The sequence below is a fragment of the Thalassophryne amazonica genome, chromosome 1, assembly GCF_902500255.1.
Source record: "Thalassophryne amazonica chromosome 1, fThaAma1.1, whole genome shotgun sequence".
NCBI lineage: Eukaryota > Metazoa > Chordata > Actinopteri > Batrachoidiformes > Batrachoididae > Thalassophryne > Thalassophryne amazonica.
Genome location: NC_047103.1, coordinates 101,233,065 through 101,260,113, shown reverse-complemented (window position 1 = coordinate 101,260,113; position 27,049 = coordinate 101,233,065). Strand labels below are relative to the sequence as shown.

Here is a 27,049-nt window from a genome sequence, read left to right as displayed (position 1 = left end):
AGTAATTACAACACATTTATACGGTTCGATGTGGATGGATTTTTTTTTTAAACGACGTAGTGTGGATGAAGTTTTTTCCCCAAACTGAAAGGGTAAGATATTCAGTTTTACAAATACCCGACAACGTGTGTACATGGCCTTATGTCTGTGAAAGGCACTATATAAATAAATTTACTTACTTACTTACTAATACTGAGTGCACATTTTACAACATCATAAAAGTTTTAAAACATGCAATTGCAATGACACTTTCAGGGCTCCGTAAAAATGCCTGTTTTTACAAATAAAAATGGAATATTTTACAAAAGCACATTTATCTTTAAACCAACACACGTCACATTAACGTGTTGGTTTACATAATGGATTACTGAACCAATCACTGTTTAGCACTTTTACCCAGAATGCTGTGCGGTCTGTGTTTGTTACAAAACCTCAGAATTAGTGCCTTATTCAACATTAAAAGATATATGTTATATTTTAACTTTGTACAAATGACAGAATTGACATTAATGGAGTGATTCTATCAGTATTTTCAAAAAACCATAAGTTAGTATGACTTTATTTTTCAAGGCCTCTGTGGTGGGAGCGCTGTTGTAAACAAGAGCTTCCAGCAGGGGCAGGATGTTGAAAGAAAAAAAATGATTACGATTAGTAAAGAGTTGATTTTGTGGGTGCTCTCAGGATTTGTCTGTGCTGTTTCCTGCAGGGGGCAGCATGGTCAAACATTCTTGCTAATTCTTTAGATCTTTTGCCGCTTTTGATGCTTTCAAAAGCGATCATGTTAAAAATCAATTTCAGCTCTTTAGTAACTGCAAATGTCCTATAGACAACACCGGAATTTATCGGTTATCGATTATCTGTAACTTCCGATATATTTTTGAGTGGTTTATCGGTTTATCTTTATCAAAGATAACTTTTCAGTTATCTTATTATCTGTTATCGAAGTTAATTTTTTGGTTATCTGTGCCCACCACTGAGTAATATACACAAAAGATGTGCATGCCAGACAAAAAAGTGTTATCCCTTATAGTGTCAGAAAATAAATGACTTAAAAAAATCCAAAATTGGTGGTAAATTATTCTCGGACAAACATTCACATCTATAGGTATATTGGGGTAAATTAGGAGATCAAGAGCAGACCAGAGCTGTCCAGTGCAGACCAACGTCAGTTGCAGTAATACACACAAAAGATGTGTAGACCAGACAAAAAAGTGTTATTCCTTATCATGTCAGAGAATAAATGATTTTTACAAAAATCCAAAATTGGTGGTAAATTATTCTCAGACTAATACATTCACATATATTGGTATATTGGAGTACATTAGGCAATCAAGATCAGACCAGAGCCGTCCAGAGCAGACCAACAACAGTTACTGTAATATACACAAAAGATGTGCAGACCAGACAAAAAAGTGTTATCCCTTGCTCCAAATGTTGTGTTATTATTGTAGAGATTTTTCCTGCCTGCTTACACTCCAATATTATCCTCTGGTGTGTTCCATGCTCCTAATAGGTCATAGTTCGTGAATTTTGCTTCTGTGTTCGGTCTTTGTACTAATTATCAACCTTAACTGGTGGTGATGCTTCTGGACGGCTCTGGACTGGGGTCAGAAGGCGTTTTATGCAAAACTGTTGATATTATTATAATTTCAGAGCCATATATCTAAACCATACAGGAAGAAAAAAACATTTTCTGGTAATAATTATATTATACCTATTGTTGTTATTGCTGCCATGCATATGTGAAGATGTTCTTTAAATGATAATAATTGAGGTCAGACGCAGTACAGACCAGATGCCAATTTCAACACCATCAAGATGAACTTTTTAAACTGCCCTCTGGTCGCTCATTGTATCAAACATTACCCTCTTGTATATTGTGGCTATTGTAACATGTTCTTTAACTGATAATGACTGGGGTCAGAAGGGGTACAGACCAGATGCCAATTTCAACATCATCAAGATGAACTTTTTAAACTCCCTCTGGTCTGTCATTGTATCAAATATTACCCTCTGGTCAGCCTCATTTGTAGTGTGCTCTGTGCTCTAAAATGTTGTGAAAAGTTATTATTGTAGTGTAACTTGTTATTTTATAATGATAATTTCAACATTATCAAGAGATTTTTCTGCCCGCTTACACTCTAATATTATCCTCTGGTCTGCCCCATGTGTAGTGTACACTCCAGTTGGTCATAGTTGGTGAATTTTGCTCCACTGGTCGGTCTTTGTACTAATTATCAGCCCTAACTGGTACAATGATGCTGCTGGACGGCTTTGGTTGGCTCTGGGTGGCTCTGGTTGGTAATTAGTAGGACCATAATAAGGGTTTGTTGTCGTAAAAGAGTCAAAAGTATTACAAATTGTAATATTTTTAAATTTTTGTTTATATATTAATAATAATAGCAAGCACAACAATAACAGTAATAATAACTAATCTAATGATTATACAATTTTAGAGAAAGAGACAAAAAGAACTTGAATAAAAACACAGAAAACATAAAACCAAGTAACAATGAATGTACATAAATAAATAAATACATACATACATAAAGAAATAAATAAGTGTTTCCTGTGAGAAAACTAGAGAAAAAATTATTCATAACCATCCCAAAGACATATCTTTATGTTCGACTGCTTTCAGTAATGCTGGTATTTGGTTAGACTCTTTCTCTCCGATTGTTCTGTCTGAGTTACTTTCATTAGTCACTTCCTCCAAACCATCAACATGTCTATTGGTCGGTAATTAGTAGGACCATAATAAGGGTTTGTTGTTGTAAAAGAGTCAAAAGTATTACAAATTGTAATATTTTTTAATTTTTGTTTATATATTAATAATAATAGCAAGCACAACAATGATAGTAATAATAACTAATCTAATGATTATACAATTTTAGAGAAAGAGACAAAAATAACGAATAAAAACACAACAGAAAATATAAAACCAAGTAACAATGAACATACATAAATAAATAAATACATACATACATACAGAAATAAATAAGTGTTTCCTGTGAGAAAACTAGAGAAAAAATTATTCATAACCATCCCAAAGACATATCTTTATGTTGGACTGCTTTCAGTAATGCCGGTATTTGGTTAGACTCTTTCTCTCCGATTGTTCTGTCTGAGTTACTTTCATTAGTTACTTCCTCCCAACCATCAACATGTCTATTAGACCCCATTCCTACCAGGCTGGTCAAGGAAGCCCTACCATTAATTAATGCTTCAATCATAAATATGATCAATCTATCTTTATTAGTTGGCTACGTACCACAGGCTTTTAAGGTGGCAGTAATTAAACCATTACTTAAAAAGCCATCACTTGACCCAGCTATCTTAGCTAATTATAGGCCAATCTCCAACCTTCCTTTTCTCTCAAAAATTCTTGAAAGGGTAGTTGTAAAACAGCTAACTGATCATCTGCAGAGGAATGGTCTATTTGAAGAGTTTCAGTCAGGTTTCAGAATTCATCATAGTACAGAAACAGCATTAGTGAAGGTTACAAATGATCTTCTTATGGCCTCAGACAGTGGACTCATCTCTGTGCTCGTCCTGTTAGACCTCAGTGCAGCTTTTGATACTGTTGACCATAAAATTTTATTACAGAGATTAGAGCATGCCATAAGTATTAAAGGCACTGCGCTGCAGTGGTTTGAATCATATTTATCTAATAGATTACAATTTGTTCATGTAAATGGGGAGTCGTCTTCACGGACTAAGGTTAATTACGGAGTTCCACAAGGTTCTGTGCTAGGACCGATTTTATTCACTTTATACATCTTCCCTTAGGCAGTATTATTAGAAAGCATTGCTTAAATTTTCATTGTTACGCAGATGATACCCAGCTTTATCTATCCACGAAGCCAGAGGACACACACCAATTAGTTAAACTGCAGGAATGTCTTTCAGACATAAAGACATGGATGACCTCTAATTTCCTGCTTTTAAATTCAGATAAAACTGAAGTTACTGTACTTGGCCCCACAAATCTTAGAAACATGGTGTCTAACCAGATCCTTACTCTGGATGGCATTACCCTGAACTCTAGTAATACTGTGAGAAATCTTGGAGTCATTTTTGATCAGGATATGTCCTTCAATGTGCATATTAAGCAAATATGTAGGACTGCTTTTTTGCATTTACGCAGTATCGCTAAAATTAGAAAGGTCTTGTCTCAGAGTGATGCTGAAAAGCTAATTCATGCATTTATTTCTTCTAGGCTGGACTACTGTAATTCATTATTATCAGGTTGTCCTAAAAGTTCCCTGAAAAGCCTTCAGTTAATTAAAAATGCTGCAGTTCGAGTACTGACAGGGACTAGAAGGAGAGAGCATACGAGGTCTGTTAGAAAACTATATGACCTTTTTATTTTTTTCAAAAACTAGATGGATTTGAATCATGTGCACTTGCATCAGACAAGCTTGAACCTTCGTGCGCATGCGTGAGTTTTTTCATGCCTGTCGGTTGCGTCATTCGCCTGTGGGCAGGCTTTGAGTGAGCACTGGTCCACCCCCCTCGCCAGAAACTGTGAGAGACATCCAGGTGGACACCATTCGAAAAATTCAGATGGCTTTTGGTGAAGATTCTATGGACATAACACAGATTAAGGAGTGGTTCAGTCGGTTTAATGACGGTGCACAATGGCGCACCGTGCTCCAAGCGGCCATTGACAGGCTTGAACGACCAGATCATTTCCAAAGTGAAGGTTCTGTTGGTCCAGGACGTCGTGTGACTAGCAGAGAAGTTTCAGAAGAAGTCTCACAGGACAAGTTGGAACATGCCCAGCTGTTACACAATTTCTCGGATACTCACTCGACTGAAAAGCCACTGAAAGCCGCCTGAATCTTACGAATGGTTTCCAACATGGAGGTGTTTTTTGTCTAGCGCCATTGCAGCTCCGTCCCGATGCGTGAATCCCTCCGCGCGTCTTTCATTACAAAATCTCCTTTAACAGTGGAAGTGCTGATCCCGACCTCATCTGAAATTTCTCTGCTAGACACACGACGTCCCGCATCAGCAGTTTATCGGCACATTGGAAAAAGAAAACTGCTGCATCCTTGTAAAAGCAGAATACTACTGGAATGAATTTGAATAAGGAAAGTTGGTTTTTTTCTCACCTATATGGATGCTGCACTCACTACAGTTTATTGTCTGGAATAGTCCCAAATTGCATTTCAGAGCTTCTAGAATTCAAACTTTTTCGTGCAGGTGGTGTTGGGGGGTAATTTTAGGTTTCAGCTTTTTTTTTGTTTTTCACCACTTTCACCCCTGAATATGTCAATTGTGAATCACTTTTGTGCGGATTAAAGTTACTAACTGGGACTCCTATCTTGCTGCGAGAAAGATACGAGAATCGTCCTGCATTCTGTTCACACAGCTCCAAACGCTGCGCGGCTCTCTGCCGAGTCAAGTTAGAACAATAGAATCCAGTCGGAATTAATAACTTCAAAGTGAAACACCGTTTTGTTTATTTTTATTTATGTCCAGAGATCAAGGATACATTGACCAATTTCATATTTATATACTTTAAGACTCAATGAAATACATAGAAAACCTGTACAAAATTCACAAGAGGTATCGATAGGGAATCGATAAGGAATCGGATCGATAAGCAGAATCGATAATGGCATCGATATCGATAAAATGTTATCAATACCCATCCCTACTGTGTATAGATCTACACTCAACAAAAATATAAACGCAACACTTTTGGGTTTGCTCCCATTTTGTATGAGATGAACTCAAAGATCTAAAACTTTTTTCCACATACACAATATCACCATTTCCCTCAAATATCATTCACAAACCAGTCTAAATCTGTGATAGTGAGCACTTCTCCTTTGCTGAGATAATCCATCCCACCTCACAGGTGTGCCATATCAAGATGCTGATTAGACACCATGATTAGTGCACAGGTGTGCCTTAGACTGTCCACAATAAAAGGCCACTCTGAAAGGTGCAGTTTTATCACACAGCACAATGCCACAGATGTCGCAAGATTTGAGGGAGCGTGCAATTGGCATGCTGACAGCAGGAATGTCAACCAGAGCTGTTGCTCGTGTATTGAATGTTCATTTCTCTACCATAAGCCATCTCCAAAGGCGTTTCAGAGAATTTGGCAGTACATCCAACCAGCCTCACAACCACAGACCACCTGTAACCACACCAGCCCAGGACCTCCACATCCAGCATGTTCACCTCCAAGATCGTCTGAGACCAGCCACTCAGACAGCTGTTGAAACAATCGGTTTGCATAACCAAAGAATTTCTGCACAAACTGTCAGAAACCGTCTCAGGGAAGCTCATCTGCATGCTCGTCGTCCTCATCGGGGTCTCGACCTGACTCCAGTTCGTCGTCATAACAGACTTGAGTGGGCAAATGCTCACATTCGCTTGTGTTTGGCACGTTGGAGAGGTGTTCTCTTCACGGATGAATCCCGGTTCACACTGCTCAGGGCAGATGGCAGACAGCGTGTGTGGTGTCGTGTGGGTGAGCGGTTTTCTGATGTCAATGTTGTGGATCGAGTGGCCCATAGTGGCGGTGGGGTTATGGTATGGGCAGGCGTCTGTTATGGACGAAGAACACAGGTGCATTTTATTGATGGCATTTTGAATGCACAGAGATACCGTGACGAGATCCTGAGGCCCATTGTTGTGCCATACATCCAAGAACATCACCTCATGTTGCAGCAGGATAATGCACGGCCCCATGTTGCAAGGATCTGTACACAATTCTTGGAAGCTGAAAATGTCTGTTGTTTTGGGATGCTCTGGACCGGCGTATATGACAACGTGTACCAGTTCCTGCCAATATCCAGCAACTTCGCACAGCCATTGAAGAGGAGTGGACAACATTCCACAGGCCACAATTGACAACCTGATCAACTCTATGCGAAGGAGATGTGTTGCACTGCATGAGGCAAATGGTGGTCACACCAGATACTGACTGGTATCCCCCCCCAATAAAACAAAACTGCACCTTTCAGAGTGGCCTTTTATTGTGGACAGTCTAAGGCACACCTGTGCACTAATCATGGTGTCTAATCAGCATCTTGATATGGCACACCTGTGAGGTGGGATGGATTATCTCAGCAAAGGAGAAGTGCTCACCATCACAGATTTAGACTGGTTTGTGAACAATATTTGAGGGAAATGGTGACATTGTGTATGTGGAAAAAGTTTTAGATCTTTGAGTTCATCTCATACAAAATGGGAGCAAAACCAAAAGTGTTGCGTTTATATTTTTGTTGAGTATATTTAGTGGCGTGCTTTAGTATAAACCCTGAGCCTATCCAAATCGGATCAGTCCAATCAAAATGGCACCGGGGCTGTACAGCCGTAGACTGCAGAGGCGAACTTGTAATAGCTTAGATTTCACAGCGGGCCCAGACCAGGGTCAGCAGGGACTGACAGCATGGACAGGGTGAAGTGAAAATCTGATTCATTCATGCACTGTTTTATTTACCCATGAATGAAAATGGGCGATAATTTTGCCCAATAGATTATGGGGATCAATAATTAAATAAATAAATAAATAAATAAAAGAAAAAGAAAACGCAACTCATCCCTGTGTTCACAAAGATTTCATCATAGATGATAGAAAAGTGAGAAAAATTCCCCAAATCTCCCTCTGAAAGGAACACTAAATGATATCAATCAATCAATTTACTGGTGTAAATACGAGGTCTATTAGATAAGAAACCGACACTTTTATTTATTTTTTTAACTATATGGATTTGAATGACGTGCAATTACACCAATCATGCTTGAACCCTCGTGCGCATGCGTGACTTTTCACGCGTGTCGGTGACGTCATTTCCCTGTGGGCAGGCCTTGAGTGAGATGTGGTCCAGCCCTCTCGGCTGAATTCCTTTGTTTCACACGCTGCTCGAGACGGCGCGCTTTGCTTTATCAAAATTTTTTCTGGACCTGTGAAGAATATCCGAGTGGACGCTATGCGAGAAATTTAGCTGGTTTTCTGTGAAAAGTTTAATGGCTGATGAGAGATTATGGGGTGTTTCTGTCACTGTAAGGACTTCCCACAGAGCGGGACGTCGCGCAGCGCTTCCAGGCGCCGTTGTTGGCCTGTTTCGACCTGAAAACATCCTAATTTAAGGCTTAATTCACCCAGGACATCGTGAGAGAACAGAGAAGATTCAGAAGAGGCCGGCATGAGGACTTTATGCGGACATTCTGTTTAAGGACATTTTTTAATGAAAGACGTGCGCGCAAAATCTGTGTGCGCCGCGACAGGAAAAACACCTCCGTGTTGAAAACCATTTGTAAAATTCAGGCGGCTTTTGATGGCTTTCAACAAGTGAGTAACTGAGAAATTGTTTAACAGCTTGGGCATGTTCCAACTTGCCCGTTAAGGTTTCCAACGGAGGTGTTTTTCCTGTCGCGACCCCCCGCGGTCAGGTCCGGCCCGACATGCGACTCTGCCCGCACGTCCTTTCATTACAAAATGTCCGTTAACAATGGAATGTTAACGTTAATGTTAATGTTAGTACTTAAACATTAGTTAAAATACTAATATACAAAAAAAATGTATTTGGTTTTTATTTTGTATTTGCACATTTAGTTAGAAAACGTAATTGGTGCAAATTAACATTTACAGAAATATCAGATTATTTCATTAAATTTAAATATCATCTATATATTTATATTTACCAACACAGGCTCTCGGATAAACAGAGAACTGAAGATGAGCTTCTGTCATCGAAAATGGAGAAAGTGCGATGCAGCTGTATGAGCTTTGATCAATGAGTGTAGCAGTAGTGCTGTCGATGGAACGCTTCAAGAAGACAGTAGCATTGATGAGGGCCATCGAGCAGAACCAGATTCTCCGGGTTGTGAGTCAGAGGTTGCAAACGCTGAAAACAACTCTGATACATCTCCAGCATCTGATGATGGAGAATTGTCAGACTATGGATGCAATGAATTTGTGTCTTCTACCGATTCTGAAGTTGGTGCTGAAGAAGAACAAGAAGAAGTGGAAGAAAACCTTGAAGATATGACAACCAAACTTCAGGCGTGGGCAACAAAGCATGGGTGCACACGTGCTGCCTTAAATGACTTGCTTGACATTCTACGTCAACATGGACACCACCTACCAAAAGATGCTCATACTCTGCTACAGACTCCCAGGAAAGTTGTGTCCCTAGAGAAATGTGGTGGAAAATTCAAGTATTTTGGATTGGAATGTGGCATTCTTAGGAACTTGACTCAATATGGGAACGATCTGGGAGATGACACAATCAAGTTGCAAATTAACATAGATGGTGTTCCGCTCTTCAAATCCAGAAATATCCAATTTTGGCCAATCTTGTGCGGTTCTAGAAATTTTGACCCGTTCATTGTAGCTTTATTTTGTGGGAACAGTAAATCTTCTTCTGTCAATGAATATCTCGATGACCTTCTGCAAGAACTAAATGCCCTTAAACAAGATGGACTAACTCCTGAAGGAAAAATGTACAACGTGACTGTCCAAGCTTTCATTTGTGATGCTCCAGCCAGGGCATTCATCAACTGCATTAGGAGTCATAATGCATACTCTGCATGTGAGCGGTGCACTGTTCATGGGTCAGGGGATGGGTGAGTTGTGTATAATTCTGAGGATCCACAAGAGCTGAGAACAGAACAATGATTTAAGGATGTCCAGTACCCAGATCATCAGACTGGAAAATCCCTGTTAACTGAGTTGGGTATAGACTGTCTTTCGCAGTTTCCGTTAGACTACATGCACCTTGTCTGCCTTGGTATTGTGAAGCCCTTGCTTTGCTTTTTAACAAATGGTCCACGTCAATGCAGACTCTCCGCCCAGCAAAAGCAACAGATATCAAGAAATCTTGAAACCATTGCAGGTTTAATGCCCAGCGAATTTGCTCGCCAGCCCTGATCATTAACTGAACTTGATGGAAAGCAACAGAGTTCCGTCAGTTTGTGTTATACACTGGTCCTGTAGTGTTACAAAATGTACTTCCAAATGAAATGTATCAATATTTCCTTACCCTAACTGTTGGTCTCTCGATCATGCTGCAGGATAGTACAGACGAGAGCAACTCGTACTTCCAGTATGCCAAGGAACTTCTGGAGTGCTTTGTGAAGAAATCCAAGCAGTTTTATGGGCCAACATTCACTGTGTACAATGTTCACAGTTTGGTGCACTTAGGTGAAGATGTACAATCATTCCAGTCATCACTAAATGAGATTTCTTCATTCCCATTTGAAAATTACCTACAAAAACTCTAAAAAGCTAGTGAAGAATCATTGGAATCCGATCAGCCAGGTCTCAAAACGACTTGCTGAGATTGATGGATCCAACACAGCAGTATTACAAAAGATGACGTCATGTTGTATCACCAATCTGGAGAAGGACCGATGTTTCTTTTGCTGAATGGTGATTTCGCATTTATGCAAGAGCAGCGACCGGATGGTATTATTTTATGTGATACCATAAGCAAATGCCGCCTGGTGTCATTCTTTGACAAGCCTTGTGAGTCAAACCTCATAAATGTACTGTACATGAAAACGGAGCAAGTCCTTGTGAACCACAGGCGACGGAAACTACTGACAAAAGCTGACATCAACCGCAAAGTGGTGTGCATCCCATACAGAGATGGACTTGTACTATTCCCACTTCATGCTATAGAATGTCGGTAAAAGAGTGCATGTGAGTGTGTTCTTAAACTACCTGTATTATTTGATACATATTACTCCCTGCTACATCCATCATCATGCTTGCCATTTGTTGTTGTGCATGTAATTTAAAAGCCTCAGCATCAAAACTACAACAAAGGTGTGAGAAAACAGGCCAAGAACACCCAATTAAGTGGCAATTGCAATTGAACAGGATTAAATATCAGGTCAAACAATATGCCAATTATTATTTGATTACAATTAAATTTCTCCTTGATCACAATTTTAACAGTTTTGTATTATTTGCCCTTCTAAGAATAACTGAGAAAATGGTCTATTTATTGCACCAGTGTATGTTTTTTTTCTGTCTGTTTTTTCTCTCACATTAGATTTTCTTGGGAAAGGTAAAAAGATTTTTTTATTTCAAATGTTTTTTTTTTCCCATCCTCCCTCATTAGATTTTGAGAAAAAAAAAAAAAAGATCTAAAACAGAGAAAAAAAACAAAAACAAAGTGGCCTAAACAGGGCTCAAAATAGTACGTTCATGTGCTAGTTTGTGCACGTATTATTCGAGCGGTGCATGTAATTTTATACTGCATTTGCACTGGTGTAAGTAACTTTATCCAAGTTTTATCAACTATAAGCACCAGTAGAATGAACCAATAAAGGAATAAATAAGGCAAAAACAATTTCCAGTGTGTTGTCTTCGTCTTCCCTGTGTTTTGACACTCACACATGGAGCGAGTTGCTGTGACGATTCGTTCGCGTGCGCACGTGAAAATAAAAAAAAACTGGCTGCAGGCTGTCCGCTCAAACTCTTTCATCACTGTGTTAAAAAAAGGACAAAAGTCCTGCTCACATGAAGTATAACTCCAGACATCTCCACATTTACTCACGGACGGTTCGTTCACGCGTGCGCGCATCTTGCGGTCACAGGAGGAAAGATAAACTATAACAGAACTCAGAGCGCAGACCTGCAGCTCAGCACAAGAACAAATATAAACTAGAAAAGAAATCACAGTGCACAGTCTGGCTGCAGCCAAACTGTGCACTCTGATTTCTCTGTGCAGAGAACCTGCAGGCTGCGTCCTCACCTCCGCTCTGCCCCCTGCTGCGTGCACCTGACGCAGAAATTCCTGTGTCGTTCTTGTTCTTGTTGTGTGAAATCCATAAGACAGTTGCTGAACTCTCAATGAAAATATGTGAATTTGAGAGGTTGTAGTACAAGAGGGAAGAGGGAAATCATTACCTATTGTAATGATTTTCATGAAATCTTTTCCTGTAAAAAGAAGAAGGGATTGTGAAGCTTACAACTTCACAACCAGTAATGAACAAGAGGAGTCTGATGCTGCGTTCACACCGGGCGCGACCAGACGCCACAAATTCGCTTTGGTCGCGTGGCGACGGACGCGCCACCATCACCTGGTGTGCTTTTGCTGCAAAAATTCGCCCCAGTGCATCATCAAATAGGAGGAGCTTCCATTCAGCTCGCCGGCTCTGGTTGTCAGTCAAGTTAACATGACGTATCTTGATCACACAGAGCGAGTTGTTGTGGAAGGCTCCCAATTCGGGGAGTATCATCATTTGCTGCAGGAGCTGCGTCTGGATGACGGCCGCTTTCAGCAGTCCTTCCGCCTCTGCGGGACCCAGTTTGAGGACCTCCTGTCCCGTTCACGCGCGCACATGTAAACAATTAAAAAAAAAACTGCTGCTTGCTGCGGGGCTGCTCCTCGCTCTTCCACAAAAAACTCTGCCATAACTGTGTTTAGAAACCAGTCACCATTTGCTTTATTATACATCTGTGTAGTTAATTAATAAAATAATCTCCACAGACGATTTGCTAGCGCGTGCACGTAAAAAAAAAAGAGAGAAAGAAACTCCGCTCCCCTGCTGTGGGGCTGCTGCTCGCTCTTCCTCAAAAACCTCTGTCATAACTGTGTTTAGAAACAAGTTACCATTTGTTTTATTATACATCTGTGTAGTTAATAAGTAAAATAATCTCCACGGACGATTCACTTGCGCGCGCACGTAAAGAAAAAAGAGAAAGAACCTCCGCTCCCCCTCCTGTGGGGCTGCTGCTCACTCTTCCTCAAAAAGCTCTGTCATAATTGTGTTTAGAAACAAGTTACCATTTGTTTTATTATACATCTGTGTAGTTAATAAGTAAAATAATCTCCATGGACAATTCGCTCACGCGCACGTTAAAAAAAGAAAAAACCTCCGCTCCCCCGGCTGCGGGGCTGCTGCTCGCTCCAAAAACGCTGTTATAATTGTGAAATAAAGGACAAAAGAGACACAAGTCCTGTTCACAGGCTGCTACCAGAGACAGGACATGTTCACATCTTCAGTCAAACTCCAGACATCTCCACGTCACTACATATTCAGTCCCTGATTGGTCATCGCGGCACGACAAGACGAAAAAGTTCAGATTTTTCAACTTGGGGAGGAGGGCAATGCGACGTGACACGACGCAATATCGTGCCACAAATGCGCCAATCGCTCAAAATCACTTCACTCGCATCGCTTCATTCGTGTCCATCGCGTCGCGCTGCGTGACTTGGCGCCAAAACGCATCGTTCCATAGGGATTACATGGCAACCTGTCGCTGTTGTCACTCGCGTTGCGCCCGGTGTGAACACGGCATGAGGAGGAGGAAGGTTGGGGGAAGAGAAAGGGGAAGAAAAAGACCTTCAGTGAAGATGTGACAGGTTTGACATAAAAACAAGTACTATGTGTGTTTATGTTCTAAGGTTAACAGAGAGCAAAATGCATGAAAAAATAAAAGCAGAGATCTGATAAAAGTCACAATATGGTAAATATATTTCAGAGATCGCTATATTTATTTGATCATACATGTGCAATCTATCTGATTCAAACAAAAGGTCAAAATTCAAATGTTATTTGTATGAAATAGTTGCTCACCAAAATGAAAAGAAATGACACAGTTCTATGCTAGTTTACACTATGGAGTACACTGAAATTATTAGAGTAAAAGAACAGCACAAATTCCTGAATGCATTTTCATATGAGTAAAATATTTTTTATGTAGATTCCAAGTTGGAACAACCTGAGGCAGAGGACCAATCTCCCCCTTCAAAAAGGAAAATGGGCCACTCCCGATTCAAGCAGAGTGCGTATTCTTTGTTGTATGCAACACTTATTTGACCTAATTCCACTCATTTTCACATTGACTTGTAAGGTGTATGTGTTTTCACTGCTGTCTGAATCTGTGTTTAGTCAAAAAAGAAAAACAATTATGAAGTTGAGGAATGTTCCTAATAGACATTTAAATACCAATTTTAATATGCATGTGTTTAATTGCAGGTACGGCAGCCCTACCAATGGTTCCAAAGAAAATGGACCAATCAGTGAAAAAGGACAAAGGCAAGAAATTTTTCCTTTTCTTTTTTCTTTTTTTTTTTTCGAAGTGATCATTCTGGGCAATATGTAAAATCTGTAGTTTTTGTTTGAAAAGAATTTAATCTGAATATTTGTTTTGGCATCACAGGTTCAAGCATGAAGAGTTGTCCACCTCAGCAAGCATCTCACAGGTTCCACAGAGTGAGTTTTTCTGTTACATTTGTATATATGCAAATTGGCGCTATATAAAACTGGTGTAATAAATATTCATACAAATACACTTTTGAATAGGGTTTACGCATTAGAATGTTTGATTCACCAGCTTACAATACACATGCTGTTGCTTTTTAATTGATAAGTTTGTTTACACCATTTCATATCGGCACCAATCATAGATATTTGCTTCAAATTTGTTTTTAGAGTCTCGCCAATGTCAGTCTCTAGAGAATCAACCCTCGTCAACCCATGAAACTTTGAAAAATGTGGTAGAGTCTTTGGAAGACTCGTTTTCCAGGAGAGGTAATTGTCTTGAATTGGCTTAATTAGGGCCAGTGTAGGAAAAAGTCCTACAAGGACCCTATTGTAATTGCACTATTTATTATTATTATTTATTTATTATTTGGTCCCGAGTAGGAAAAAGTCCTACAAGGACCCTATTGTAATTGCACTATTTATTATTATTATTTATTTATTATTAGGACCCGAGTAGGAAAAAGTCCTATGAGAACCCTATTGTAATTACACTGTTTACTATTATTAGGGCCCGAGCAGGAAAAAGTCCTATGAGGACCCTATTGTAATTGCGCTGTTTATTATTATTAGGGCCTGAATAGGAAAAAGTGCTATGAGGACCCTATTGTAATTGGGCTGATTATTATTATTAGGGCCCGAGTAGGAAAAAGTCCTACGAGGACCCTATTGTAATTGCGCTGTTTATTATTATTAGGGCCTGAGTAGGAAAAAGTCCTACAAGGACCCTATTGTAATAGCGCTATTTATTATTATTATTTATTTATTATTAGGGCCCGAGTAGGAAAAAGTCCTACGAGGACCCTATTGTAATTGCGCTGTTTATTATTATTATTATTATTATTATTATTATTAGGGCCCGAGTAGGAAAAAGTCCTATGAGGACCCTATTGTAATTGCACTGTTTATTATTATTATTAGCACCAGAGTAGGAAAAAGTCCTATGAGGACACTATTGTAATTGCGCTGTTTATTATTATTATATTCTTCTTTGTCTTTCAGCTGTTCCCATTAGGGGTCGCCACAGCAGATCGTTTCCATCTCACCCTGTCCTCTGTATCTTCCTTTGTCACACCAACCACCTGCATGTCCTCCCTCAGCACATCCATAAACCTCCTCTTTGGCCTCCCTCTTCTCCTCCTGCCTGGTGGCTCCATCCTCAGCATCCTTCTCCCTATATACCCTGGGTCCATCCTCTGCACATGTCCAAACCATCTCAATCTCGCCTCTCTGACTTTGTCTCCAAACCGTCCCACCTGAGCTGTCCCTCTGATATGTTCATTCCTAATCTTGTCCATTTTTGTCACTCCCAAAGAGAATCTCAACATCTTCAGCTCTGCCACCTCCAGCTCTGCCTCCTGTCTTTCTGTTAGTGCCACCGTCTCTAAGCCGTACAACATAGCTGGTCTCACGACTGTCTTGTAAACTTCCCCTTCACTCTTGCTGATATTCTTTGGTCACAAATCACTCCTGCCACTTTTCTCCACCCTCCCTCTCATTCACACACATGTACTCAGTCTTGCTTCTACTGACTTTCATCCCCCTTCTCTCCAAAGCATATCTCCACCTCTCCAGCCTCGACTCAACTTGCTGTCTACTCTCACTACAGATCACAATGTCACCTGCAAACATCATAGTCCATGGGGACTCCTGTCTGATCTTATTCGTCATCCTGTCCATCACCACTGCAAACAAGAAAGGGCTCAGAGCTGATCCTTGGTGTAATCCCACCTCCACCTTGAATGAGTCTGCCATTCCGACTGCGCATCTCACCACTGTCACACTATTCTTGTACATGTCCTGCACTACTTCACAGACTAAAGTTAATTATGGAGTTCCACAAGGTTCTGTGCTAGGACCAATTTTATGCACTTTATACATGCTTCCCTTAGGCAGTATTATTAGAAGGTATTGCTTAAATTTTCATTGTTACGCAGATGATACCCAGCTTTATCTATCCATGAAGCCAGAGGACACACACCAATTAGCTAAACTGCAGGATTGTCTTACAGACATAAAGACATGGATGACCTCTAATTTCCTGCTTTTAAACTCAGATAAAACTGAAGTTATTGTACTTGGCCCAACAAATCTTAGAAACATGGTGTCTAACCAGATCCTTACTCTGGATGGCATTACCCTGAGCTCTAATAATACTGTGAGAAATCTTGGAGTCATTTTTGATCAGGATATGTCATTCAAAGCGCATATTAAACAAATATGTAGGACTGCTTTTTTGCATTTACGCAATATCTCTAAAATCAGAAAGGTCTTGTCTCAGAGTAATGCTGAAAAACTAATTCATGCATTTATTTCCTCTAGGCTGGACTATTGTAATTCATTATTATCAGGTTGTCCTAAAAGTTCCCTAAAAAGCCTTCAGTTAATTCAAAATGCTGCAGCTAGAGTACTGACGGGGACTAGAAGGAGAGAGCATATCTCACCCATATTGGCCTCTCTTCATTGGCTTCCTGTTAATTCTAGAATAGAATTTAAAATTCTTCTTCTTACTTATAAGGTTTTGAATAATCAGGTCCCATCTTATCTTAGGGACCTCGTAGTACCATATCACCCCAATAGAGCGCTTCGCGCTCAGACTGCAGGCTTACTTGTAGTTCCTAGGGTTTGTAAGAGTAGAATGGGAGGCAGAGCCTTCAGCTTTCAGGCTCCTCTCCTGTGGAACCAGCTCCCAATTCAGATCAGGGAGACAGACACCCTCTCTACTTTTAAGATTAGGCTTAAAACTTTCCTTTTTGCTAAAGCTTATAGTTAGGGCTGGATCAGGTGACCCTGAACCATCCCTTAGTTATGCTGCTATAGATGTAGACTGCTGGGGGGTTCCCATGATGCACTGTTTCTTTCTCTTTTTGCTCTGTATGCACCACTCTGCATTTAATCATTAGTGATCGATCTCTGCTCCCCTCCACAGCATGTCTTTTTCCTGGTTCTCTCCCTCAGCCCCAACCAGTCCCAGCAGAAGACTGCCCCTCCCTGAGCCTGGTTCTGCTGGAGGTTTCTTCCTGTTAAAAGGGAGTTTTTCCTTCCCACTGTAGCCAAGTGCTTGCTCACAGGGGGTCGTTTTGACCGTTGGGGTTTTACATAATTATTGTATGGCCTTGCCTTACAATATAAAGCGCCTTGGGGCAACTGTTTGTTGTGATTTGGCGCTATATAAAAAAATTGATTGATTGATTGATTGACTACCCTAACTTCTCTGCCACTCCAGACTTCCTCATACAATACCTCAATAGATACAATAGCTCTTCTCTTGGCATCATAAGCTATCATAAGCTTTTTCTAAGTCCACAAACACACAATGTAACTCTTTCTGGCCTTCTCTGTACTTCTCCAACAGTATTCTCAGAGCAAACATTGCATCTGTAGTGCTCTTTCTCAGCATGAAACCATATTGCTGCTCACAGATCTTCACCTGTTTTCTAAGCCTAGCTTCTACTACTCTTTCCGATAACTTCATGGTGTGGCTGATCAACTTTATGCCTCTGTAGTTCATTCAGCTCTGCACATCACCCTTGTTCTTGAAAATAGGAACCAGTACACTTTGTCTCCACTCCTCAGGCATCCTCTCACTTTCCAAGATTTTATTAAACAATCTGGTTAGAAACTCTACTGCCATCTCTCAAAGACATTTCCATGCCTCCACTGGAATGTCATCTGGACCAACTGCCTTTCCACTCTTCATCCTCTTCATAGCAGCCCTCACTTCTTCCTTACTAATCTCTTGTACTTCCTGATTTACTCTCACCACATCATCCAGCCTTTTCTCTCGCTCATTTTCTTTATTCATCAGCTCTTCAGAATATTCCCTCCACCTTCTCAGCACACACTCCTCACTTGTCAGCACATTACCATGTGCATCTTTTACCACTCTAACCTGCTGCACATCCTTTCCAGCTCTGTCCCTTTGTCTGGCCAATCAGTACAAGTCCTTTTCTCTTTCCTTACTATTCAACTTCTTGTACAGCTCGCAATATGCCTTTTCCTTCGCTTTTGCCACTTCTCTTTTCGCCTTACGCCGCATCTCCTTGTACTCTTGACTACTTTCTTCATCTCTCCGACTATCCCAACCTCTTTCTCCTTATGCTTTCCTGGACCTCTTCAGTCCACCACCAAGTCTCCTTGTCTTCCTTCCACTGTCCAGATGTCATATCCAGTACTGTCCTAGCTGTCTCCCTCACCACATCTGCAGTACTTTTCCAGTTGTCCAAAATTGCTTCCCCTTCAACCAGTGCTTCTCTCACCTGCTTGCTAAATTTCACACAACAGTCTTCCTCCTTCAGCTTCCACCATCTGATCCTTTCTTGAGCTCTCACTCTCTTCTTCTTCTTCTTTACCTCTAAAGTCATCCTACAAACAATCATCCTATGCTGTCAAACGACACTCTTTCCTGCCACCACCTTACAGTCTCTGATTTCTTTTAGCTTGCATCTCCTATAAAGAATGTAGTCCACCTGTGTGCACCTTCCTCCACTCTTATATGTTACCCTGTGCTCCTCCCTTTTCTTAAAGTAGGTATTCACCACAGCCATTTCCATCCTTTTTGCAAAATCAACTACCATCTGTCCTTCCCCATTCCTATCCTTGATACCATATCTACCCATTACTTCCTCATCACCTCTGTTCCCTTCACCAACATGCCCATTGATTGCTCCTATCACCACTCTTTCATGCTTGGGCACACTCTCCACCACCTCATCTAACACACTCCAGAAATCTTCTTTCTCCTTCATCTCACAACCTACCTGTGGGGCATATGCACTGATGATATTCATCATCACCCCTTCAATTTCCAACTTCACACTCATCACCCTGTCAGACACTTGTTTAACCTCCAACACACTTTTAACATACTCTTCCTTTAAAATGACCCCAACACCATTTCTCTCCCTGTCCTCACCATGGTACAACTTGTACCCACCGCCGATGCTCCTGCTCTTACTTTCCTTCCACTTGGTCTCTTGCACACACAATATGTCTACCTTTCTCCTCTCCATCATATCAGTCAGCTCTCTCCCTTTACCAGTCATACTACCAACATTCAAAGTCCCCACTCTCATTTCCACCCTTCTAGTTTTCTTCTTCTCCCCCTGTTTGTGGAAACATTCTCCTCCTCGTCTTCACCCAGCAGTAGCCCAAATTTCCACCGGCACCCTGTTGGGCAACAGCACCGGTGGCGGACGTTGTTAACCCGGGCCGTGACCGATCCGGTATGGAAATTTGATTCTTAGTCTGCATAGTTGGGTTGGCTTGTTTTACGCCAGATGCCCTTCCTGACGCAACCCTCCTCATTTATCCAGGCTTGGGACCAGCACTCAGAATGTACTGGCTGCACACCCCATGTGGCTGAGTTGATTTTTCCATCCCATTACTCTGCTAAAAAATCCTCTTGCGAACACTGTATATTAATATATGAAATAAAGTTAAAGGGAGAACAAAATTAAACATCTTGGGTTCATGCTGTCTGCAATGAAATAAAGCTCAAAGTTTTCACCTGTTTTTTTTTTTTTCATTTTCCATAATTACACAACATTTTCTGATTTAAGGTTGTACATTTTTGCTGCCCAAGTCCTACCCTGTTACTTTTTTAAATTATTTTTTCTTCTTTCCTTTGTTGTTACCACTACAGGGAAGAGTGGAGGGGTCTTTGGTGTCAAGTGTGGGGTTCATATGCGATACATGTTAATTTCTGGTAACACTTGTGAATATCATAATTCCATCCTACTAACCAGAAAACTGATTTTGCCTTTTTTTAATTAGTATTTTTACTTTTTATGTTAGAATCCAAGATCAAAAGTGGGGTATTGGCCATCGCTCAGTAATTGATGTCCTTTTCAAAACAAGGTCAACACAGGCAACCCATGGATAGCCATGATGGATGGGTGCTTGAATGATCAAATCCATGGACACATGATGGGTGGTTAGTTTTGAGAGTTTGTCATGGTAATAAGCACATCACATTCTGCCACCTGTGCTATTGAGTGTTGATCCATGTAAAAAAGGTGTCTGTCTAAGACACAGATAACAGCAGAGAAGGGGAGCAGTAAGGTGATTATAGGGGGGAGGATGATGCCATGATGGTGAGATGGCTTTTTGATAACATGCTTGCAGTCACACAATGGTTATGTGGTGGCATGTTGTGGTTTACAGTGCACTTATGACTGCGGAAACCCCACAACAATTCACATTTTTCAGAATCATCACAACAAAATGAACACTTTGTTTTTCTACAGGCAATTTCTAAATTTCACAGTGTGTAGCAGCATGATTCCTGTCATTTAACTCATAAAGTTAAAAAAAAAAGTAACATAATTTTTCCTGTTATTGGGCCAAAATAAAATACATTTATAGGTCTTGGTAAAAATGAATTTGCCTTATCACATTCACTGCTTTGCTTGATAACCCATCATGTAAAATTAAATCTCAGAACGTGAACAAGCATTCAAAGCTATTTTTGGGAACTTTGCAGTCTACAAAATTCAGAACAACTGATAAGACACATTTTGATCTGGTGTGACAAAGTGCTGATGTTTGACAAAAAAAATAAATATGCAGTGAAATTCAGATAATGACGATGATCGTCATCATCATGGTGGCAAAACACAGTGAAGATGAAATGTCTTTGGAAAGCAAACATACAGTTCAACACACATAAGAACATATTGAAATTGAGATGTTGGCAAGTGACTCCAGAGTAAGACTGGAAGGTGTGTTCCTTACTTGGAGGTAAGGCTTGGTCAGTGGCAGAAGGAAAATGATTTAGTTCATGGCTGGGTCGCAGAACTGGAAGATGGCCAGCAGGAGGGGAGAAGTCTGTGCCTACAAAACCACAGAAACAACACAGCATAAATCATCACAATACAACAACCTGACAGGCAGCAAATAAACTGGAGACCATATCCCTGCAATGCCGAAAAGGAAATTTTAGGAGCAAAGCAGGTGTGCTCAACACCAAAAACAAAACAACTTTGAGTTAAAAAGACTGCACTCTCAAGCTTACTCGCATATTTTAATTCATTTTTATTGGACCATGTCCACTGCACACACATTTTTTGGCCCAGCGCCATCATCAGTGTGTAGTGAATATCAGAAAGTAATGTATTTAAAAGAAAAAGATAACAGGTGAATCCTGTGACAACTTCTCAAGCATCCTGACAGCTGATGCACGGATAATCAATAGGATTCTTGCAATATCCATTGTACAAAAAAAAAAAAAACATATAGAGGCGGTTTCTCTAAGATTGCAAGGGAAACTCAGCTTCCCCTAAAATCACCTACTTATCACAAATTGACTGACTCTGTTTTGCTAACTTCTCATAAATCTTTTTCTCATACAGTCTGTGATCAATGAGTTTGCTTGTAGAAGCCGAGTGTCCATTCACTTCAATGTGTTATGTGGGCCGCTGAAGAGGAGGTACTGCTGGCCAGCACCAGATGGCGCCCTGCCACACCGGCACTTTTTGGCTCCTAGAGGGCGCACGGGCCGGTGGGCCTCTCTGACTTCTCCAGGTGCGCTCGTAGGCTGTCAGCAGCTGTTCATCATCATCATCATTCACTACACCCATAAAAGCCTGGAAGAGACATCATAACTCTGCCGAGTTATCAGCTTACCACACAGGTAAACTTACTCAGCCTTTTGTGCATTCGCACATTCATGGTTACTGAAGTCTTTGCAGTTGTGATTATACACTTGCAGCTTGGAGCCGAGTTTGTGGGAAGTTTGGAGGAGTTGGTGTCTCCACTCCTCACTTCTTACTTACTAAGTATAATAATTGACACTGCACGTTTTCCAGTTTTCCTCTGCACTCTGGGAGTATCTGGATTTATTCCTTCAGGAGGATTACTGTGAGTTACTGACTGTTTGCTGGGTGAACACTCACCCACCTTAACCTGTTTTGGTCCTGCCAGCAGTACCGGTCCGACAGCCTCGAGCGGTGGCCATCTGGGGAATCAGGTCTTGGCAGCTCTGGAGTATTGCAGGCCTCCGGTTGGCGGTGGGGCTTCGTGGGTTCCGGCTCCTCTCTGGATAGGCGTCTCCTACCCTCAGGCCTGCCCATGTGTCACCATTTTGTTGATAATTGCACAAAGCATATTTGACTTTGTATGCACTTTGCATAATAAATTGTTATTTATTTGAACTCCTATTGACCGTTCATTTACGCCCCGTAATGTGGGTCCGTGCATTCACTTTCCCAACAGGATAACTCGGCCACGTCATGGACTCCGAGGGGCATTTACCACCTAATGACTGACCAATGGAAGTGCAAGGTGCACAGGATCCACCAGGAGGATCGCTGAGTGAGCTGCAGCACATTCTGTCTAACCTCACTGCTCGGTTGGATTTATTAACTGAGCAGGACGCTCACCTCTCCGTGCAGGTAGACACGCGCGCGTCAGGCGCGGCTGCAGCTGCTCCCCCTCCAGTGGATCAGCCACCAAACAGAGTTATTCTAGTGGTCGTTCGGAGGTCCCCCCCTCGTCGCTCGAAGCTTACATAAGTCCCCCGGAACCGTACGGTGGTTGTGCTGAAACGTGCACAGACTTTCTGATGCAGTGCGTGCTCGTTTTTTCACAACGGCCAGTTATGTATGCGTCTGAGCACAGCCGGGTGGCTTATGTAATTAACTTACTTCGGGGCAGAGCACGCGCCTGGGCTACGGCGCTCTGGGAACGAGATTCACAGGTCCTCTCTACTTATACTGAGTTTATAAGGGAGTTTCGACCGGTGTTCGATCATCCCAATAGAGGCGAGGCCACTTCTAATATGCTGCTGTCAATGAGACAGGGACGACAGAGTGCAGCTGAATACGCAATCAACTTCTGCATCGCGGCAGTGAGGTCCGGTTGGAATTCAGTCTCACTCCGCGCCGCCTTTGTAAACGGGCTGTCTCTGGCCCTAAAGGAGCATCTAGTGACTAAGGATCAGCCGCGGGACTTAGATGGGCTTATCGATCTGGTTATTCATCTAGACAATCGGTTAGAGGAATACAAGCGGGAGCGAGACGAAGGGCGTGGCCGGGTGCGCGACATCCCTCTCCCTTCTAGGTCTGAAGCAGCGCCGTCCTCTCCCCGCTCCAAAGCCAGAGCTTTCCGCGTAGCACCAGCTCCCCCTGCTGACGAAGCTATGGAGACGAGCAGGGCGAACATGAATGTAAAACAAATGAGGTTGGCATGTGGAGAGTGTGTTTACTGCACCTCGAATGAGCATGCGCAGAATAAGGGGCCCCAGGCAGTTAAACACCAAAGCTCAACCTTAGAGACTGGGCTAAGAGTGAGGCATACAAACCACACGGGTGTTCCACGCAAATGCGCACGACTCCCAGTCACAATTCTCTGTGGGGATTTAACCCTTACCGCTCCAGCACTGATTGACACAGGATCGGAGGGGAACCTACTGGACAGTAGGTGGGCTAAGGCTGTAGGGCTCCCTCTGGTGGCCGTTCCTTCACCATTAAAGGTGCGGGCGCTAGATGGCACCCTATTACCAGAAATCACACACCAGACACAGCCTTTAACCTTGGTTGTCTCTGGGAATCACAGGGAGGAGATTGTGTTCTTTGTGACACCTTCTACCTCCAGGATAATTTTGGGCTTTCCATGGATGGTAAAGCACAATCCCCAGATTGATTGACCGTCTGGGGTTGTGGCTCATTGGAGCGAAACCTGCCATCGGGAGTGTTTAAGATCCTCAGTGCCACCTGGTGATGAAGTTAAAGAGGAGGTCAGAGTCCCCCCCAATCTCATGGAGGTGCCGGCTGAGTATCATGACCTTGCTGACGTCTTCAGCAAGGATCTGGCACTCACCCTGCCCCCGCATCGACCGTATGATTGTGCCATTGATTTGGTTCCAGGCACTGAGTATCCGTCCAGCAGACTGTACAACCTCTCACGTCCTGAACGCGACTCAACAGAGACCTACATCCGGGACTCATTAGCTGCCGGGCTAATCCGAAATTCTTCATCCCCGTTAGGTGCAGGTTTCTTTTTTGTGGGCAAGAAGGACGGCGGTCTCCATCCATGCATTGATTATAGAGGGCTGAATGAGATCACGGTTCGCAACTGATACCCGTTACCTCTATTAGATTCAGTGTTCACGCCCCTGCATGGAGCCAAAATTTTCACAAAACTGGATATAAGGAATGCTTACCATCTGGTTCGGATACAGAAGGGAGACGAATGGAAGACGGCATTTAACACCCCCTTAGGTCACTTTGAGTACCTGGTCATGCCGTTCGGTCTCACCAATGCCCCCGCAACGTTTCAGGCTTTGGTTAACGACGTTCTGTGGGATTTCTTGCACCGATTCGTCTTCGTATATCTAGACGATATCCTCATCTTCTCCCAGGATCCTGAGACTCATGTTAAGCATGTCCGTCAGGTCCTTCAGTGGTTACTGAAGAACCGGCTGTTTGTGAAGGCCAAGAAGTGTGAGTTCCATCGCACTTCTTTGTCCTTCCTGGGGTTTATCATCTCCTCCAACTCTGTCGCACCCGATCCGGCTAAGGTAGCTGCGGTGAGAGATTGGCCCCAACCGGTAAATCGTAGGAAGCTGCAACAGTTCCTAGGGTTCGCCAATTTTTACAGGAGGTTCATAAAGGGCCATAGTCAGGTAGTTGGCCCCCTTACAGCCCTGACCTCCACAAAAGTCCCCTTCAGCTGGTCAGATCGGTGCGAAGCCGCGTTTAGGGAGTTGAAACACCGGTTTTTGACTGCACCAGTTCTGGTGCAGCCTGATCCTAACCACCAGTTTATAGTTGAAGTGGATGCCTCTGACTCAGGGACAGGAGCCGTGCTGTCCCAGAGCAGGGAGTCCAATAGTGTTCTCCACCCCTGTGCTTACTTCTCCCACAGGTTAACCCCCACAGAACGGAACTATGACGTTGGCAATCGGGAACTCCTGGCGGTGAAAGAGGCCCTCGAGGAGTGGAGACATCTGTTGGAGGGAACTGTGGTCCCATTTGTGGTTCTCACTGACCATCGGAACCTGGAATACATCCAAACCGCTAAGCGTCTGAACCCCAGGCAAGCCCGATGGTCACTTTTTTTTAGGACGCTTCAACTTCAAGATCACCTACCGCCCCGGGACCAAGAACATCCAGTCTGACGCCCTGTCCCGGGTGTACGAAGAGGAAGTTGGAGCAAGGCTGTTGGACCCACCGGACACCATCTTACCCGAATCCACTATTGTCGCAGCCCTCACATGGGACATGGAGGGAGTGGTCAGGGAGGCCGTGACGCGACATCCAGAACCCGGAGGTGGTCCTCCCAACAGGCTGTACGTGCCACCAGATGCTCGGACTGCCCTGTTGGACTTCTGTCACGGTTCCAAGCTCTCCTGCCATCCGGGGGTGTGAAGAACCGTGGCAGTGGTCCGGCAGCGGTTCTGGTTCTGCACCCCTGGACCGGTGCCGCCTCCTGCCAGAATCATTGATGGACAACCAGCGTGGATGGTTAAGAAGCTCCTGGATGTTTGTCGGAGGGGCCGGGGGTATCAATACCTGGTAGACTGGGAGGGTTATGGCCCAGAAGAGCGCTCCTGGGTGAAGAGGAGCTTCATTTTGGATCCCGCCCTCCTGGCGGATTTCTACAGGGAACACCCCGACAAGCCGGGTCGGGCGCCAGAAGGCACCCGTTGAGGGGGGGGTCCTGTTATGTGGGCCGCTGAAGAGGAGGTACTGCTGGCCACCACCAGATGGCACCCTGCCACAATGGCACTTTTTGGCCCTTAGAGGGCGCACGGGCCGGTGGGCCTCTCTGACTTCTCCAGGTTTGCTCGTAGGCTGTTAGCAGCTGTTCATCATAATCAGCATTCACTACACCCATAAAAGCCTGGAAGAGACATCATAACTCTGCCAAGTTATCAGCTTACCACACAGGTAAACTTACTCAGCCTTTTGTGCCGTTCACACATTCATGGTTACTGAAGTCTTTGCAGTTGTGATTATATACTTGCAGCTTGGAGCCAAGTTTGTGGGAAGTTTGGAGGAGTTGGCGTCTCCACTCCTCACTTCTTACTTACTAAGTATAACAATTGACACTGCATGTTTTCCAGTTTTCCTCTGCACTCTGGGAGTATCTGGATTTATTCCTTCAGGAGGATTTCTGTGAGTTGCTGACTGTTTGCTGGGTGAACACTCACCCACCTTAACCTGTTTTTGCTCCTGCCAGCAGTACCGGTCCGACAGCCTCGAGCGGTGACCACCTGGGGAATCAGGTCTTGGCGGCTCTGGTGTATTGCAGGCCTCCGGTTGGCAGTGGGGCTTCGTGGGTTCCGGCTCCTCTCTGGATAGGCGTCTCCTACCCTCGGGCCTGCCCATGTGTCACCATTTTGTTGTTAATTGGACTAAGCATATTTGACTTTGTTTGCACTTTGCATAATAAATTGTTATTTATTTGAACTCCTATGGACCGTTCATTTACGCCCCCTAACGTGGGTCCGTGCATTCACTTTCCCAACACAATGGGACTGTCTGGAAGAGTTTTTTCATTTCCTCGCAACTCGATGGTCATTGGATAAATGCCATGATTTTGTCCCTCCCCCGGATGTCCGGCATCTCTGGGGTGAATCGAGCTGTGGGTGAGCCTGGACGCTGCATAATGATTGGACGATAAGTCAAAAGGCTGAATCCCGTTTTGATTGACAGCTATTTTGAGATTTAGACGTGAGAATTAATTTGCATATTTTGCGTATTTATGCATTTTTAAATTTATTCCAGTGTTTTGAGTGAGCTATAAGTCAGTCTGTTTTAAAGGCGCACATGAGATATCATATACAGTGCTACCAAAC

General features: G+C 42.8%; 1 protein-coding gene across 1 annotated transcript in view; it reads right to left on the bottom strand.

The window, feature by feature from the left end:
* The window catches only part of LOC117512783 (E3 ubiquitin-protein ligase HECW1), a 521,859-nt gene that overhangs the window by 211,109 nt on the left and 283,701 nt on the right, over positions 1 to 27,049 (bottom strand). The window contains exon 11 of the mRNA XM_034173001.1: positions 20,983 to 21,081. Within this exon, the coding sequence (XP_034028892.1) occupies positions 20,983 to 21,081 (99 nt within the window). The remainder of the gene's footprint in view (positions 1 to 20,982; positions 21,082 to 27,049) is intronic.